The sequence below is a fragment of the Taurulus bubalis genome (genome assembly GCF_910589615.1).
Source record: "Taurulus bubalis genome assembly, chromosome: 3".
In the NCBI taxonomy this organism is placed as follows: Eukaryota; Metazoa; Chordata; class Actinopteri; order Perciformes; family Cottidae; genus Taurulus; species Taurulus bubalis.
The window spans coordinates 17481423-17500049 of NC_136591.1; the positions used below are offsets into that span (position 1 = coordinate 17481423).

At 42.5% G+C, this 18627-nt stretch overlaps 1 protein-coding gene across 3 annotated transcripts in view; it reads left to right on the top strand.

Moving 5' to 3' along the window:
* The window catches only part of LOC306733456 (unconventional myosin-VI-like), a gene marked incomplete at its 3' end in the record, with an annotated part of 81866 nt that overhangs the window by 53368 nt on the left and 9871 nt on the right, over positions 1-18627 (top strand). For 2 of the 3 annotated variants that reach the window (XM_079214694.1, XM_079214695.1), the window contains exons 25-30: positions 5066-5274; positions 8783-8861; positions 13877-14037; positions 14231-14269; positions 14930-14965; positions 16552-16590. In XM_079214694.1, the coding sequence (XP_079070820.1) occupies positions 5066-5274; positions 8783-8861; positions 13877-14037; positions 14231-14269; positions 14930-14965; positions 16552-16590 (563 nt within the window). The remainder of the gene's footprint in view (positions 1-5065; positions 5275-8782; positions 8862-13876; positions 14038-14230; positions 14270-14929; positions 14966-16551; positions 16591-18627) is intronic. The other variant, XM_079214696.1, reaches the window with a different exon arrangement.

Sequence of the window (18627 nt, forward strand, 5' to 3'; positions counted from 1 at the left end):
TGTAAATGGAGTCATAGAGGTTCTGAGTGTGACGGGTAAATGTCACATGATCAAGAGGTGGGACTTGGCGGTGAGGAGCTTCTGTCACTCCAAACCTCTTCTTTCGCCACATTGTTGTGAAAAAGGTTGCAGTGTAAGCAGATGCGTATGAATATTCATCTGCCGGGAGACAGCAACACATTTCCCTCCTTAGGTTTTACAACGCCGCCCCGTCACCTCCGCTGATGCCTGAACGCACCGTGACGGTGACCTGTGAGAGTCCTGGCGCTGTCGAAGAGATTTTATTTATTTATCTTGACGTAGTCTGTAGTCTGGACTCAGAAGTCGGTCTGCAGAGCGGATGTCCTCATAATCATAGCAGAGACAGATGCTGACTGAGTAAAGTAAATACATTTACGTGTCTCAGAAAAAACGAGTTTGCGAGCACACGTAAATCGTTTCAAAGCACATAAATATTTTCAGAAAAATTTACTGAAATATTTTTAAAACACGTAAATCTAAAAAAAAGATGTAACACAAATATTTGTTTACAATTTAAACACAAATATAAAAAAAGATATATGTTTTTTTTTAAATACGCAAAAATAAGATGAAAATATTTTTTCAACAAGAAAATATAAAAAAAGGAAAGATTTTTTAAACGCATAAAAAAAAAGTAATTATTTTAAAACACGTACGTCTTTATGAAAAAGGAAATATTTTCGAAACACGTTAAAAAAAAAAGGAAATGTTTTTAAAACATAAATCCTGTACTCCTCAGGAGTATAAGACAAAATCGTAACTTCTACTTGATGCCGACTGTTTTGCAGTAAAACCGGCGTGATTGATCATCAAACTCTCGCCCGGTGACTTTATCGACAGTAGATTTCTTTCTCTGACGTCAGACTTATTGAGTTTTCCTCTTTTTCTGACACTTCTGATGAATTACTGCCAAGCGATCGCTCATCGTGATCAATGATGCGGATCTCAATCAAACGGATCCTGATCACCTTGCCTCTGCTGTCAGATTCAGGAGCCGCTGTTCTTTTTCCCGAAGAAGCCAAATGTCACATTATGGAGTGCTCTTTAAAGGAGAAGAGGCACATTAACGACGAAATGCTGCAGGAAAACTGGCTGGAGAGCATTGTGAGGTCCAAGCATGGAGTGTGGTACGGAGCCCCGAGCGGGACGCGAGATTAATTAAATTACATTATTTTCTCTCGTGTGTTTATGACTTAAAAACAAGTACAACAAAAAAAAAGGTTTTGCCAGGATAACTTTTCTAATTCCCTTAAATGTTTTTTTCTTTCTTTAAGGAACATATGTTTTATTATTGTATCTTTGTTTGTTGTCAGATTGTTGAAGTGCAGATTAAAAATACATTTGTAGCCCTCCAAAAAAGACATGAAAGTAATTTTGCATAACTAATAAATAATGTATTATATGTACCTTGTTGTGCATGGAGAAATTAAAACTCACCTGGGTGAGAGCGCCTCTTGTGGCCAAAATGAGTATTACAACAGCAACGTTGTTTCCACAGATTAAAAGAAGTAACTAAGAAACATTACACAAGCAAAACTTCTGTTTTCACCTGCTAAATCAAAAACACCGGAGAGAGAAAATTGATTTTTCTCGCTTTACTCTCAGGGCTTCCGCAGTTTTGGGTCGAGATCCTGAAAAAACAGCCCAGAGCCAAAAGTAAACAAAGTCATCTGTTCGCACCAGGGCCCCGTTCCTCGTACCTGGCTTACTGAGTTAGCCGGATAATTTACAGGATAAGATGACGCAGGTCAGGCTTTTCAGTTCCTTAAAGAAAGTTTGGAAAAATCACCATAGCAACACATCCAAAAACTTGAACCTGCTCCAGCGCAAGCTTACTGAAATTCACTGAATAAGCTGGCCACTTCCACCGGACAAAAAAGGCAGCTTCCTTCTTCATTGGTGAATGAGCGATATTAATTATATAGGGAGAGAGTTCTTCAAGATCGGCAAGATCCGTTCTCACGTCATGATAACTTCCTGTACGAGCGCTATCGATTCTGCCGACAAGGAATCATTTATTTACGAGACCTTCTCGAGCCGTACATTGATCACCACACGGTGCAGACGAGCATAGACTGGATCGCATGCTGGATCATAGCCTTGCGCTTTTTTGCGAATGGTACGTGTTTGTACAGTGTCTGCGATGCGAAGAACGGGAAAGCCGCTGCATGCCGTTCTGTTCGTAACGTTTATTGAGCGCTGAATAAACTTATGGATGTGTTGAAAGCACTCATAATTATGACAGTGTTATTAGTACACCATACATATCATTATTGTAGAACATGATTAAGGTGGACTCATGATAAGAATACAGAGAATCTCACACAATTTATTTTCACTGCTTCAATTGATGCTGATTGATGCTGATTGAAATGCTCAAAGCTTCTCCCTTTTGGAGAGGAATGGGCACGCGCAATTATCCTGATGACTGACGTCTGGTTCGAATTAACAAGACTGAGCGCGGATCAGCCTTTGAGAAACCGAGATAGCCAATCATCGGGGTAATTTAAGCTGGATAATAGCACATTTAATCGACTTAGTTGAACCACGTATGAGGGACGGGGCCCTGGGCTGCAACTAAAAGTTATTCTGTTTATCAATTCATTATTTCGTTATTTTCTGCACTAAATCAGTCATTTGGTTCAGAATATGTCAGAAAGGTTCCATCACAAATTCCCCGAGTTGAAGGTGACGTCGTTTAAATGTCTTGCTTCGGGAAACCACTCGTCTTTACTCTCATTGAAGACGAAGAAAAGCAGCAAATATTCTCTTTTGAGAGGATGAAAGCAGTGAAGAATGAGACATTATTGCTCGACAGTCACAGCTGTTACGGCCACAAATGTCAAAATTGTGCAGCTGATTTCTGTTGTATTCTGAATGTTGAAATAAAACCAATACATGTTAACTGAGAAGAAGAGAGAGACTGTTTTACACAAGGAAGCTGGTATTCCATCTGCCAGGTTTAATACCAGCAGAAAACATGTTCATCAAATATTCATATTCAATCTAAAATACAAATAAATGAACAGAGTGAACATCGACAAATAATAATAATAATAATGACACACAAGATCCAACCTGTAAAAGCTCGGGAGGATTCGATCTGATGGAGTCTTTGTCTCATTCAAGGACACTTCAGCGCCGCAGATTCATGTCAATAAAAGTCCTTCATCGGGCTCCTATGTGCTATACAGCAGCACTGCGGAGCCCTGTAGGGGACAAACAGAGAATAAATAAGTAAACACTTTATTTATGCACATAATATCAGTGTGTATATAATGTATAACTTCAGACCATCCTTTCTCTGCAGTGCACCTGCTTCAACTGAGTCAAATTCATTATTAGCTTGCAGGGCAACATTAGTTGTGAAAAGTATTCTTAGAACTTCGGGTGCTCATGGCGAAGAGAAATACAAAATGCGATGAGTTATAATAAACTGTTTAATTAAAGTTCAAATGGTGATACAGTGTACATATACTCAGCTGAGGGTCTCTGAGATTCCGCTCCACAGACCGTTCCTGTCTCGCTTCAGCTCAAAGACCTCGAACAGGAATCTACAATCTAGTTTTAACATCCCAGCATTTTGGGCTCATTCGCCTTATTGGTTCAAATCTGTGGCATGCAATTGGCTAAAAGTCCCACATGGTCGGAGTCTCTCTTTGGGGTAGGTTTTGAAAATGGCTCCATACTATTCATGTTTTCCAGTAAGTCCTCACTCTGCCCTCCTGTGTTTACTAACAACATATTTTACTTAGAAGGAATTGTTATTCAGTTCTATATGTTACAGCTGATGAGAATCTTATCACAGCTTACAGTCATCCTCCCACAGAAACGCCATTTACCTCTGCTGGTTCAAATGCAAATAGAATCCCCCTACTGTTCCTTATCTCGTGTCATAAACCCCAGGACGAATCACAGGTGGTCCATTCTCTTTGTTCCCTAGGACCAGATGCTCCTTTGTAAAACCCCCAACCACGGTCTATGTGTAAATTACCTCTGCACTCTCCAGTACAGAGTCCATGTGACCGTCAGCTATACTATATCATTCATCTTGTTTCAAATCTATTTTAAAATCCTTTCACATCTGAATCATTATACAGTAATAAAAACATAGTGACCCTCATATGCATACAATTACACACCCTTCATAATAATATCTCTTATGAATTATCATATCCCTCATGCATTGTTATGTACACAATAAACAATTTCTTACATGTGCAAGTTTAAATTTGACCAACTAAACTTTAAAAACACTACAGTTGCTAACTCATCAAAAATGTAATCATCCTAGAAAGTAGCAACTGGACATGAAACCACCTAGTCAGCATATTGCTGAGGATATAATCAAAAACTCTCAATATTCTCTTTAAATGTCTTTTACGAACAATAATCCCTTGAAAAAGCAGCAAGTGTTAAAATGAATAACTCACCCTGAAGCTGAAGTTATGCTGAATAGATAAAGTCTCTAGGCAGAGCTTTTGACAACCAGGTGAAAGTGTTAAAGCTGCATTCTCTCTCCTTTCGACCAGGGGGCGACTCCTCTGGTTGTATAGAAGTATATGCTGCATGTGTTAAAGCTGCATTCTCTCTCCTGACCACCAGGGGGCAACTCCTCTGGTTGTATAGAAGTCTATATAAATTACTCTACTTCTTTCTTGATTGATTAAACATTGTAAACATGAGTTTATGTCTCAATCTCTAGTTTCAAGTCTTCAATACAGCATGATGTTCATTTAGTAAATTATGGTCATTTAGAGTCAAATAGATCATAAAGCAGAGCATGCTTTTGGGCGGGGCTACAAGGTGATTGACAGGTTTCTAGACGTATACGCCATCTCTAAGACATCTCAACCAGTGGTTGCAAAAAAACAAGATGGCGTTAAACTCGAGGCTTCAAAATGTCCACAAACCATCGAGTGACATCATGACGACTACGTCCACTTCTTATATTCAGTCTGTGCTGAAAAAAAAGAAGAAAAAGATGGCGACAGCAAAAGTAGTAGAAGTGAACGCACATTAAACTCTCTTCACGCCCCCTCAGTGCACCATCATGACCCGGATCGACATCGACCACGAGTACCGGGTGCTGGTGACCCGGTCGGAGCAGCTGCTGACCGCCATGCAGAACAAGAAGAAGGAGGAGGAGGAGCGCGAGCGGCTGCAGCGCATCGAGGAGGAGATGGAGCGGGAGAGGAAGAGGAGGGAGGAGGAGGAGCAGCGCCGCAAGCAGGACGAGGATGACCGGCGACTGTGAGTAGGGGGACGGGTTAAATATGATGAATGGTGTTTTGTTGTGGTGAACCAGACTTCCCAAAATCTTCACTGAGAATTATTCACTTCAGCAGGAACACTGATGTTTCAGTTTGTCTCGATGTTTCTTCACCATTCACTATATTCATAGTTGGAATAACGCATTTAAGTTAGTAAAAAGTTGATGGTTGGTAGTTGGTTTTAATGTTTAAAGTCGTAGTGACTTCAAACCCTTTAAAGCTCTTATGCTGTGTTCATACCGAACACGACACAATTTTGTCGCGCGACCAGATTACATGCAAAGTCAATGTACAGACGCGACAGGTTGCGAAGGCGCGACATTTCCGCTGGGTGATGCGACTGACGCGTTTGAGGCGGCGCGAACAGAACGTTTGACGCAGGGCGAACTGAGTGAAGGACGCGACACGACAAGAGTTGAAATTTCCCAACTCCGGAGACAAAATCGCGTGAGTCATAGTTGCGTCAGCCAATCAGCGTTGAGAATCAGCATTGAGAAGATCCGCCCGTCACCACCGCCGTCTTGCCGTTGCTGAATCAAACTGCTGCTGCTACGCCAGAAGTAGCGCTGGTAGCAGCCGTCATTCAGACGCTGTTGTGGAACTACGGATAATATTATGAACCCAGACACGATGGAGTTTGATGCTCCGACGTATGTGGAGTTTACACAACAAGTATAAAGCAGAACTATTGGTTATTTCCATGGTGGATGAAGAAAACGGTATCCGTTTTACGGAGTTAAGCCAGACGCAGTTCCTGGAGGAGTCTGTGAAATTTACCGAGCTGTGTGCGGCTACGGATGGTGTTATGAACCGAAACACGAGGGTGTTTCATGTTCCAACATGTTTAGGACTTCCATAACAAGTATAAAACAGAAATAATGGTTATTTATTCCATGGTCAATAGCGGAAATGAAAGCTCCTTTCAGAGAGAAGCGACGGCGATAAGCCACGCCCCCTTTGTCCCGTTTGATGTGAACATCCTCGGTTCACTCGCGCGACTAAACTGAAGCAGTAAGCGCGACGCGACAAATCGTGTCGCATTCGGTGTGAACGCAGCATTAGAGTCCCACAACAACAGAAACAAACCAGCTGCTGACTCCTGAGGGGTTAAACAGCTGTTTCTGTGAATGGAGTCTGGTGGCGTTGAAGAGGGAACAGTTTCTGCTGCTGGTTCTACAAACTTCTACTGTAGGTAACATCGACTCTGGAGGAGGACCTCATACAACCAGCACTGTCCCTTTAGCCCTAGAACACTAACGTTAAAATAGTTTAAAAAATAGTAACACCATCACTAACGTCGGGTATATTTCACCCGATATAATGTACCTGATAAAATATAGTTCTCATCAAACTATATCAAAATACAACAATACAAGACAAGTTGAAGTTCTTTTATTTTACCCTATAGAACTAGATCATAAAACGATTAACAGGTATCATGGAGGGACCCTGAAAAAAGGCTCAAAATCAACAGGTTATGTCCAGGGTGAGAGGGATCGACTACAATCTTTCTGGTTCGCTTCAGAGTCCTGGAGATTACAGCCAATCACCCTCTCAGCAGAGCGGATGATGCGCTGCAGCCTGCTCTTGTCCTTGACAGTGGCTGCAGCGTACCAGACGCTAATGGAGGAGCAGAGGATGGACTCCATGATGGCAGTGTAGAAGTGCACCATCATGGTCTTTGGCAGGTTGAATTTCTTCAGCTGCCTCAGGAGGAACATCCTCTGCTGAGCCTTCTTTGTGATGGAGCTGAACACTTCAGGTCCTGGGTTAGGGTGAAGCCCAGGAAGCAGAAGGACTCCACAGTGTCGACGGGGGAGTCACACAGGATGATAGGGAGTAACACAGGGTGATATAGGAGTCACACAGGGTGATGGGTTTGGGTGGGGCTGCGTTCTTCCTGAAGTCCACAACCATCTCCACTGTCTTCAGAGCGTTGAGCTCCAGGTTGTTTTGGCTGCACCAGGTCACCAGGTGGTCAGTCTCCCACCTGTAGACGGACTCGTCCCCACCAGAGATGAGTCCGATCAGGGTGGTGTCATCCACGAACTTCAGGAGCTTGACGGACTGGTGACTGGAGGTGCAGCTGTTGGTGTACAATGAGAAGAGCAGAGGGGAAAGAACGCAGCCTTGGGGGGAACCGGTGCTGATGGTCCAAGAGCCTGAGACGTGTTTCCCCAGCCTCACGTGCTGCTTCCTGTCAGACAGGAAGTCTGTGATCCACTTGCAGGTGGAGTCAGGCACGTGCAGCTGGGAGAGCTTGTCCTGCAGCAGAGACGGGATGATGGTGTTGAAAGCAGAGCTGAAGTCCACAAACAGGATCGTGGCGTAGGTTCCTGGGGAGTCCAGATGCTGGAGGATGTAGTGGAGGGTCATGTTGACAGCATCGTCTACAGACCTGTTGGCCTTGTAGGCGAACTGCAGGGGGTCCAGGAGTGGGTCCGTGAGGGTTTTGAGGTGGGACAGGACTAGACGTTCAAAAGACTTCATGACCACAGAGAAAATAACGTAACCACAATCGCTCGGGTGAAAATCACCTGACGTTCGTGTCAAATACAGAAATAAAGATCCGTCCCTGTTTGTGCAGCGAATAAATAGAAACTCTGTCCTCCATCTTTGTTCAGTGCCCCTCTATTTCCTAATGGACACCATGTAAGTGGCTGGAGAGTTGTTTTTTCAACCCATCAGACTCGGCACTCGGCTTCGTGGTGCCGGTGATATCCTCTCCGCGGGTTCGATCCCCTCTCGGTCGTGGAGGGCCTGATGGGGAGCGTTTTGTCCGTCACAACCCACCACCCGCTAATGTGGGACATTAGAGACGACAGGTCACGTTTTATGGTCCACTTTGCCGCCTCCTCCTCCGGCAGGTTGTGAGCGACCAGGATCCGGCTGAAGGTCGCCGGCTGGAGGTCGTTGTTGCTAGTTTGGTTCCTGGTGGATCCAGACTGAAGCCAGACGTTATGGCTTTAGAGGACGCAGCATGTGGGGGGCTTTCTTTAGAGCCGACTGCAGAAGAAGGAGCTTCGGTTACTGGACGAGCGGTCAGGACCGAAGAGGGAATGGGTTCCATGTGGAACAAAGAGGCTTAAAGAGACAGTGCTGTTCTTCACAAAGTCTTGTTTTAATGCAGTAGATGTTTGTGGAAACATAATATGCTCTCTTCAAAGTCACCAGACTCCATTCACTGAAGTCGTAGTTTAAAAAAATGTCAAACTTAATTTTTTACTTTTTAACTCTGATTTGTAATTCAAACTTTAAATATAATCATAAAGAAATATCAGTCTTTCAGGACCAGAGTGAAGAAACTGTAGACTGTGCAAATAAAACACATTAATGTGTCTTTATTTCTGTCTTATTTCTGTCCTTCCTCTCTGTGATCTTCTGTCTTTCTTCTTCTCCTTCCTTTGTTTTTTCTTTTTTTTCTTCTTTTTTTCTTCTTTTTTTTCTTTTCTCCTTCTTTGTCTCTCTCGGTTTCTTCCCTCCATCAGGAAATCAGAGATGGAGCTGAAGAGGAAGCAGGAAGAGGAGGAGAGGAAGAAGAGGGAGGAAGAGGAGAGGAAGATGCAGGTGTGTGTTGGTTCTTGCAAAGGGAGAACCATTGTTTTGCTCTGTGATAACCTCATGGTTCTGTCATGTTCTTGGGTATCTACAGAAAGTGACATGTCGGTGAGGTCAATTAATTTATTTGTCTCAACTGTCACCGCATCACAAAATACATGAAGGCGCTTCAGTTCCCAGCAATTTCAGTGGGAGGATTAGTGTCAGCGCTGGTCTTTGTGGATCAGCTGGTTTGCACCAAATCTGAGACGTGAACATATCACCCATCGCATGAGAGCACAGAGATGTTATTTGTTCGGTGTCAAGGTGCTTTCCATTTTGTACATTTTTTGCTGAAGAGAAATACTGAGAACTCACACCGTTGTTCTCTTGTTATGAGTTAGATGGAGATGGAAGAGGCTCTTCAGAGGAAGCGAGAAAGAGGAATCTTTTGATTTTAGGACCATCGTCGGAACAATTTACATTTCCCATTTAATTCCATAAAGTAAACATTAAAATGGCAGATTCGGGTTCCAGTGGACACGTGGAGATACTGCAACTATCGCTGCGTCACTTCCATCACAGGCGATCTGTAAATACAGTACATATTTATGGCCGTAGTGTCGACATCATGTCAGTGTTTTCAGATCCGACTCGGCTATCATTCTGATTAAATAAGCAGAACTTAAAGGAAAGAAAGGAACTTTTCCCCAAGATGCAAATGAAGGATCTCAAACGGACATCAGTTACAATGTATATACACAATATAAGTACACAATGGTGGTACATATAGTGTAATGTTAAGTACATGTGAAGTCTAGCAAGCTAGTGATTGTCCAGCATGTAAAATACCTTTTGTGTGTGTGTTCCATCAGTCTCCAGCTCCGTTGGCTTTGCTTTGTGTAATTTCCAGTTATTTCACCATTTAATGAGACTTTCTGAAATCAAAGGAGCCTGGACTCAAACGCTCTCTGGACTCAAACGCTCTCTGGACGGTGCTGTACAGTGCAGATAATGTTCGTCCAGTTAAATCACAGTTAAAAAGAAGCCGGAACTTTGCAAGCAGCAGGTGATGTGATTAAAAACAGAACAACGGCCTTTAAGGAAAGACAAAGTACTTTCTAACAGATAAAGTAATGCAGGGAGAGAATTTAAGCAGCTCTTTAACACTGAGTTTCTTCAAATTTACCAAATTTAAACAATACATAGGTTGTATAAACATCAATAAATCTGCTTACAAGTCATAGAAATCATAGAAACGCTCCTCATAACTGCAGAACATGCCTGACAATCTGCATGTTTTTAAGTTGTCCTACGTGTCAAAATGTTCCAGTGATTCAACTCAACTCTACATCCTCTAAATGGTGAGAATTTACCAAAATGTAAAGAAATATGTTTTACCCCTCAGCTAACTAGCTGCTGTCTTCATGTTGACTACTCTAAAGACCTTCTAGAGAAGCAGGGCTCGGACTAGGTTTTTGGGGCGACAGAAATATAAAATCAGGAAACCCTGAACCGGAATCCTAAACCTGCAGCAGTTCCAGCGTCTTGCTGGATCTGCAAAGAGACTCAGCTCTGCTTTTATACTGTTACATAAACCGGTGTGTCGTCTGCATAGTGAAATGCTTTTCAGAATGTATGAGTCTGATTGAAAGACGGGCGTGCTAACCACTGAGCCACAGTCGCCCTAACTGACATTAGCTGCATTAGCTATATTTGTAGCCAATCACAGCCCACCTATAAAGAAAAACTAAAATTAGTTGTTGTTTTGGAGACGGACCAGTTGGTGACACTCCACTTGTTAACCGCTGGCTGGTGGAGCCGTCTCTCTCCTCACGACTGTCACGTTCATTAAGTGTGGCTTCAGCTACAGGGGTCATAGACCCCTATAGCAAAGCGTACTTCATAGTATTGCTCGGGCTTATTATTAAGTGTGGCTTCAGCTACAGGGGTCATAGACCCCTATAGCAAAGCGCACTTCATGTTCACCTGCGGGCTTAATAATAATAATAACTAGAAATTGCATTTCCTGCTGAAAATGCGTTGGAATGCAAAAAGCTGAAGCTTAAAGCTTAAATATTTGAAAATATAGCGGAATATAGCTGAACATAGCGGAATATAGCAGAATATAGCTGAAAAGATAAACTACCTGCTGAAAAGTGTTGAAGCCCAAAAGCGTTGAACTGAACTGCTGAACATCCTTAATGTTTAAATGGAAAAGTTGGAAGCAAAACTGCAACATCTAAATAATCCAAGGGATAAATTAAAAGTAGTAGTTGTAGTTGCAGTAGTAGAAATAACAGTAGCATGAGTGAAAGCAGTAGTTGTAGTCGCGGAAGTAGTAGTATGAGTAGAAGTAGTAGTTGTAGTAGTATTTGAAATTACAGTAGTAGTAGTAGTTGAAATAACGGTAGTATGAGTAGTAGTAGTTGAAATAACGGCAGTATGAGTAGTTGAAGTAACAGTAGTAGTAGTATAAGTACTAGTTGAAATAACAGTAGTATGAGTAGAAGTAGTAGTAGTTGAAATAACAGTAGTATGAGTAGAAGTAGTAGTTGAAGTAACAGTAGTAGTATTAGAAGTAGTAGTTGAAATAACAGAAGTATGAGTAGAAGTAGTAGTTGAAATAACAGAAGTATGAGTAGAAGTAGTAGTAGTTGAAGTAACAGTAGTTGAAATAACGGTAGTATGAGTAGAAGTCGTAGTAGTTGAAGTAACAGTAGTAGTAGAAGTAGTAGTTGAAATAACAGTAGTATGAGTAGTAGTAGTATTCATAATAATAGCAGTAGCAGTAGTCATATTAATAGCTGTAGTAGTAATTAGTAATAGTTATAGCAGTAGTAGTATTAGTAGCACTAGTAGTAATAGTCCAAATATTAGCAGCAGTAGTCAAAGTATTAGTCTGCGAATTAAGTATTTAATACAAAAATCCTCATTTGAGCTTCATGTTATGATACAGTTAATTCATGGGGCTTTTATTTTGAAAGGGAAGACAGACAGACAGACAGGAGGCTTTACAATGCCTTTGACTGAATATCTGCATGAATATCTCCAAGTCACACACTACAATGTGTGTGCAGATTGTGTACAAAACCATCTGTTAAACCCCATATTTCGAGGCAAAAACATGCTCAAATCACCATTATAGTACATTCAACAGAGAGGAGAGGAGGAGACGATCGCACTGATATCCTTGATATTTTTCTGGAGTTTAAATAGACGTGGGAGCAACAGCTTCTCTGAGGCTCACGTTCACACACACACACGCGACAGTGCGTGCGACCGTATTACCACGCGCACGCACGGTCGTTCGCGCGCACCGTTCACACGCGGCCGTTCGCACGCGCGCACCGTTCGCGCACTGTTCGCTCGTGCGGCCTTTTTGGTTTCGGACTGAAGAGAGCAAAAAAACATACATCTTTGTGCCCACAGTGACTCGCCATAATTTATCGTAGAGAAATGATTTAAAGTTTAAAACGTTGACAAAAGTCTGGAGTTTATTTCAGAGTTTACAATGGGTGTGTATGGGGCAGGTTAGAGCTGTGATGTCATCGCTAGAGCACGAGGAGCTGTGTCCTAAACAACCTTTTTGTAATTGTATTTTGCCATTCACTCCACAATATTGACTTTTGAGGCATAATTTATCTATGAAAACGTTGGAAATATTGTGCCGGTGGTACACAGGCGTTGTAGAATCCAACACATTTATACTGTTTTGTCAGCAAGCCTTAAAGCGACATGAAGACCGGCCAACTGCTCCATCAACCTCCATGTTAAATCGGACCACAATTTTCCCTCATGACGGAAACATGAGCACTTTACAAACTGAATTTACGCTCTCATTTATAAATCCTTACAAATATTTAAGTAGACGGAAACATTCTCAGAAGTCTTGTGCTTCTCATGTTTTCGTTATTTTCGTGATGGGATTCACGGTTGTCTGTCAAATACAATAGTTTGAAAGGTTGTTTTCTCATTAAATCCACTGTCCTGTCTCCCTCTGAGACACAATAACACACCTGTTTCAAGTTAGCCAATCAGGGCTGTCACCATGACAACCGGTGACATGCACACGCAGGAGGAGCTGGCAGTTGGTCAGCTGACAGTCCACAGTCTGAAGACACTCACCTCACATATTAAACTTAATGCCAGCAGGAAGTGTGTGTGTATGTGTGTGTGTACACGTGTGTGCTGCCATGGATAAAGCGCTGTTTGCAGCAATGACACAGCACCTGTTGATGGTGTCATAGATACACCACGCCACTCATTGAAGGAATATGACTTGACAAGCTAACATGCTAACTGCCAACAGGCTAACTGCCAACAGGCTAACTGCCAACAGGCTAACTGTCAACAGGCTAACTGTTAACAGGCATCTCTCTCTCTCACTCACAAAACGATTGACTGTGTGTGTCTATGTGCTCCCGCGTGTGTGTGCGCGCACGTTTTTTGACCCCAGAAAGTTGGTGAGTGAGGAGATACAACTTGGATCGACCTTTCACCCAATGAGTCTGTTGTTGCTGGGGAAAAATGGACAACACAACGAATCCGATTAGGCTCCTCCCATAAAAGAAGTCTGATTGGCTCTTTTTTATTTGGCTTTCGGTTAAGGATTTTTTTTTCATTGTGTAAAAAAACTACGTTTTTCACCCTCTCAAAGAAAGTCATTTGATCTGATAATTCTGAAGGTGGCAGAAGGACATAGGAAAGGGGAGAGGGTGCAATAGCAAAATGGGCTTCACCATGAACAGTCCATTGAGCATTAAACATTAACGGCAGTCCGAGATAGTGAGCCAGCATTACTCCTCCTCCATTAGCAGGATCCGTCAAAACCGTGTCATACTTACCTCAATAACACATCTCACTACCGGTAATGTATATACATTGCAACGTCTTACGGCAGTAGTAGCCACACTTTCAAAATTTCTTGTGAAATGTTCTAGTTTCAAACACAATGTTGGTAAAGTCCCAGCACATCGATGGCCGGCAGTCCTTTTCCGACATGTCCTCACGGGAACACGTGTTAACAGTCTTTGTGTGCTCAGGTGGAGATGGAGCTGCAGCTGCAGGCGGAGCGGCAGGAGGACGCGTCCCGGCAGACCATCCTGGAGCAGGAGAGGAGGGACCGGGAGCTGGCGCTGAGGATCGCCCAGAGCGAGTCAGAGCTCATCCCCGAGGAGGTGCAGAGCGACGCGGGCCTGCGCAGGTAACCCAGCACACCTTGAGGCCAGCATCCTGTCGTCCCGATGCACCGTAGGAAGGCTGGAAGACCGGTCACTTCCTGTTTCTCCTGTGACACGCTCTCCTCCTGCACTTCTCCTCGGCAGCGTCCTCTCACTGTCACATAAATGCGTCTCCGTGTTTAACCATCTTCTTCTTTGTTTTGTTTCCCCTCCCAGTAACGGCTCCTCAGTTCCATCGTCCCCAGAGAGAGCAGCGTAAGACCCGGCAATTTAACCCTTTAATTTAATCCAAAATCCCACCTGCACTTCTGACCTTTGAACTCATAACACACCCTGCATGCCGTAGTAACCCGCTAGTCGAGCATAGCCCCGAATTCACCGGCCGCCTGAGAGGAGGCACTCTGTCTCTTCTTGGTCTCACGTAGAAGTAAACCTTTAATGATTCACAAAGAACCAGCTTGACTGATCGGAGACCGTTTTTATCAGTCGACAACTCTCTAATTCATATAAAGCATTTAGTCGACATACATGAGCTGTAAATAACTGTTCATATAAAGCATTTAATTAACAGACATACACAAGCTATAAATAACTGTTCATCCCTCAGAATAAATAACACCATTTATTAGCATTAAAACGCAGATTCGCCAGGCAATACGTAATAACAAATCTGGAAGTAAATAAATATGAATATCTAATAAATACATTTGAATATCTAATATTAATATTTGTTAATCAGCTGTTGCAGCTGTTTGATGAATCTGGGCTCAAAGGAACAATCACGTCCTCCTGAACTGGTTCTTGATCACGTCCCTCCTCCTGAACCGGTTCTTGAGCACATCCCTCCTGAACCGGTTCTTGTTGTTGTGGTTCCGTGTCGCTCCGTCTTGTAATCCTACGATCTTCTGTTTGCAGCTCTGCTGGAACCACAGCGCTGCCGGGCTTGACCATGTAGGTTCCTCTCACACCGACACCTGACACCTTAGAGGTTTAGGTAGAGAGGCTCTGCAGGGTCCGTGCACAAGTGTAGCATTGCATGCTGGGATGTTTTAGAGCTTTCCATGCAGAGAACATCCTCTCGCCTCGTTATTTATCAGCTGCAGATTCTATTGTCATTGCACAGAGGACTGAAGGCATGAAACGCAGTTCTACCATCTGACCAGCAGGGCACATAGAAGCAGTAAAGTGCAGTGTGCTAGATAAGGAAGAGATAACTAATTAATAATAAAAAAGTAACAGTATGAGTACTATAAGTAAAGTGCAGTGCAATGTGCTATATAAATAACAGATACCTAATAATTAATAAGAAAAAAAGACAGTATAGTATAGAAACAGAATAGACAGTGTGAACAGTGGATATGAGATGCAATTTACAGTATATATACTCTATGAATATGCAAGTGTAAGAAGTTGATCCTGAGCCTGCTGGTCCTCGAACAGAGGTTCCTAAAGCGATACCGATGTTTATAAAATGTTTTTCCCTCACAAACACACATCCTCAGGATTAAAACCTTCTTCACTGAGTGCTATCAGTGTTCTACGATGATGAAGATTTAAACCATTTAAATATGTCACGCTGAGATAGACTGTTATCTTAGAGGCTTCACATTCAGAGAACTCCTTCATCCTCCTCTTCCTTCAGCATCCTCTCTCTCTTTTCTCTCCTTCACCTTCATCAAGACTCCTTTAGCCGTCTTCACATGTTCATGCTACTTTATGGTTTAGTGTTCTATGTTTTTGTCTACAAAGTGCTTTTACAGCTGTGGAGAGTAACTTAGTTTATTTACTCTAGAAAGCCTCTGAAAATAAGTTTTTAATCTGTTTGATTTGATGCTCATTTATGTATTTATTTGGCACATTTATAATGAGATGGGAACTAAAATGCTGATTAATGTGCAGAGTTAATTAGAGAGTTATTTAAATCTGTCGTCTCTGAGCAGGTTATTATAATATTAGTGGTCTAATATTATCAGTACATTATACACCATAATACAACACTGCAGCACAATACTCCACAATACACACATAAATACATTACCAAAGTAGTACATCTTTTTTTCCTTCTTTTTTAGATCAATCCTTTACAGTTTATGAAATATGACATCAAATATAACATCTATAAACATCCAAAGCAGTCGGTCCACTGTTATAAACACGCTGTTTATCAGTAAAACAATAATAGGAGTTATTTTTTAAATCTTATTCTGTCAGTGAGCATTTTGCAGATTTGTTCATAAAAACTCCTTCTAAATACATTTATAAATATATTTTTGGTGGAATCACAAAACATATTTTCAGATTCCTGGGAGTTGCTTCTTTTTTTTCACATTTTCTTCTCCTTTGTATCCGTCAGTCTTTTGTTCCTGCTTTCCTTGTCTTCTTTCCTAAAGCCTCTCCTTCCCTCCTTCCTCCTCATCTTATTCATCTACTGCGGGTATTTCTGTGCAGTCAGTACTTTGTATTCTTGGTTGTAAAATAAAACGACCTAATCCAACATTATACTAACTTTTAAAAACTGGGGCCGTCGTGCTTTTTAGGGAGGAAATGGCGAAAGAGATGACTGAACTCCTGGCGAGGTGGGTAGGACCGCTCGTCTGAACCAACGATCCATCGCCTCAATCCTCCACGTCTGGTCACATGGGTCTGGTCACATGGGTCTGGTCACATGGGTCCGGTCACATGGGTCCGGTCACATGGGTCTAGTCGCATGGGTCCGGTCACGTGGGTCTGATCTGGTCACATGGGTCTGGTCTGGTCACATGGGTCTGATCAAATGGGATCACATGGGTCTGATCACATGGGTCTAGTCACATGAGATCACATAGGTCTGGATCTGGTCACATGGGTCTGGGTCTGATCACATGGGTCTAGTCACATGGGTCTGGTCTGATCACATGGGTCTAGTAACATGGGTCTGATCACATGAGATCACATGGGTCTGGTCTGATCACATGGGTCTGATCACATGGGTCTGGTCTAGTCACATGAGATCACATAGGTCTATTATCTATTATCTGGTCACATGGGTCTGGGTACATGGGTCTGATCACATGGGTCTAGTCACATGGGTCTGGTCTGATCACATGGGTCTGGTCTAGTCACATGAGATCACATAGGTCTATTATCTGGTCACATGGGTCTGGGTCTGATCACATGGGTCTGATCACATGGGTCTGGTCTGGTCACATGAGATCACATAGGTCTATTATCTGGTCACATGGGTCTGGGTCTGATCACATGGGTCTAGTCACATGGGTCTGATCACATGAGATCACATGGGTCTGGTCACATGGGTCTGGGTCTGATCACAAAAGATGATTCCGTTGATGATCATAATCTAATTCAAGAACTCTGATCAGCAGGGTTGATTCCCTCAGAACAGTTTGATACTCGCTGATTGATTTCTTTATTTTTTTTAATCTTTTCCCGCTGAATGTTTTGTCTCGTTCGTTGTCGTCCTGCAGACGAGCTGCTCCACCCCTTCAGTCTGAAACTCCGACCACATTCAAATGCAGTAACGTTGATGGCTGAGTTCCATATATATATATATATATATATATATATATATATATAGGAAATAAAAGTGAAGTGAAATGTAGCGAGAATGCAAAACAACTGGTTGATTTTATTATAAACAAAATCTCAAATTATGAGGCCTGAAAACCGTACGAAGTAACTCTGTGAACTTCATCCGTAGTCAATAACTATATGAATAAATATACTTTTAAAAATATATATATATATATATATATATATATATATATATATATATATATATATATATATATATATATATATATATATATATATATAATATATTTTTAAAAGTATATTTATTCATATAGTTCATTCTTGCATAAATTTGAAAAATGTGTTGAATATTGTCTGCAAACAAATATCTGCATCAGGGGCGTCGATTAAATCTCTTTTTGGTTCCATTGATTTATTTTATTGTCGTGAAAACATACATTTCATACACCTTCCGGTCTTGCAAATACTTGTAGTGCAGTTGTGGATTAGAAGCCGGCTCAAAGGTGTAGAGAGTCACGGGAACCGCGGGCTAATCTCCCGTCGGTCCGACAGAGTCAAGGTATTTTTAACCGTTAACATCCAGTGAACTCGGTCACGCTGCTGCTCCGTGAACGATTACTGCGGCTCAATGGCGTCTCCCACACGCGTCGCTGTGGGGCGTTAGACAACGAGTGAATGAGTGATGTCAGTAGAGTCTGTTCATTTGTCTGCTGCTAATTGGCTCAGGCCGTCTCTCGCTACGCCTCCAACACGCGCCAACAGGAAGTGGCAGCAGCAGGTGACCTTCTTTGGGAATACGGTAGCAGCCTCGGGTCCGAGGCCAAGAAGGCGCAGAGACACCCAATAGGATTAGAGAGTCAGCATGGTCCTGCCCCCCAGCTTCCCCAAAGGTGCAAATCCCAGTCACGGATCAATTGAGCCCGTCGGCAGCGAGAGGAGCTGCTCGCCTGGTGCTGCCATTTATAATTTAGCACCGAGCCGCCACTCAGCGCTGTCAAACCAAACAGGCGCCTTTTTGTTGTATTTGTTGTACTCCTGGCGACTGCAACAGCATGCATATTAACGATGATCTCGCACCTCTA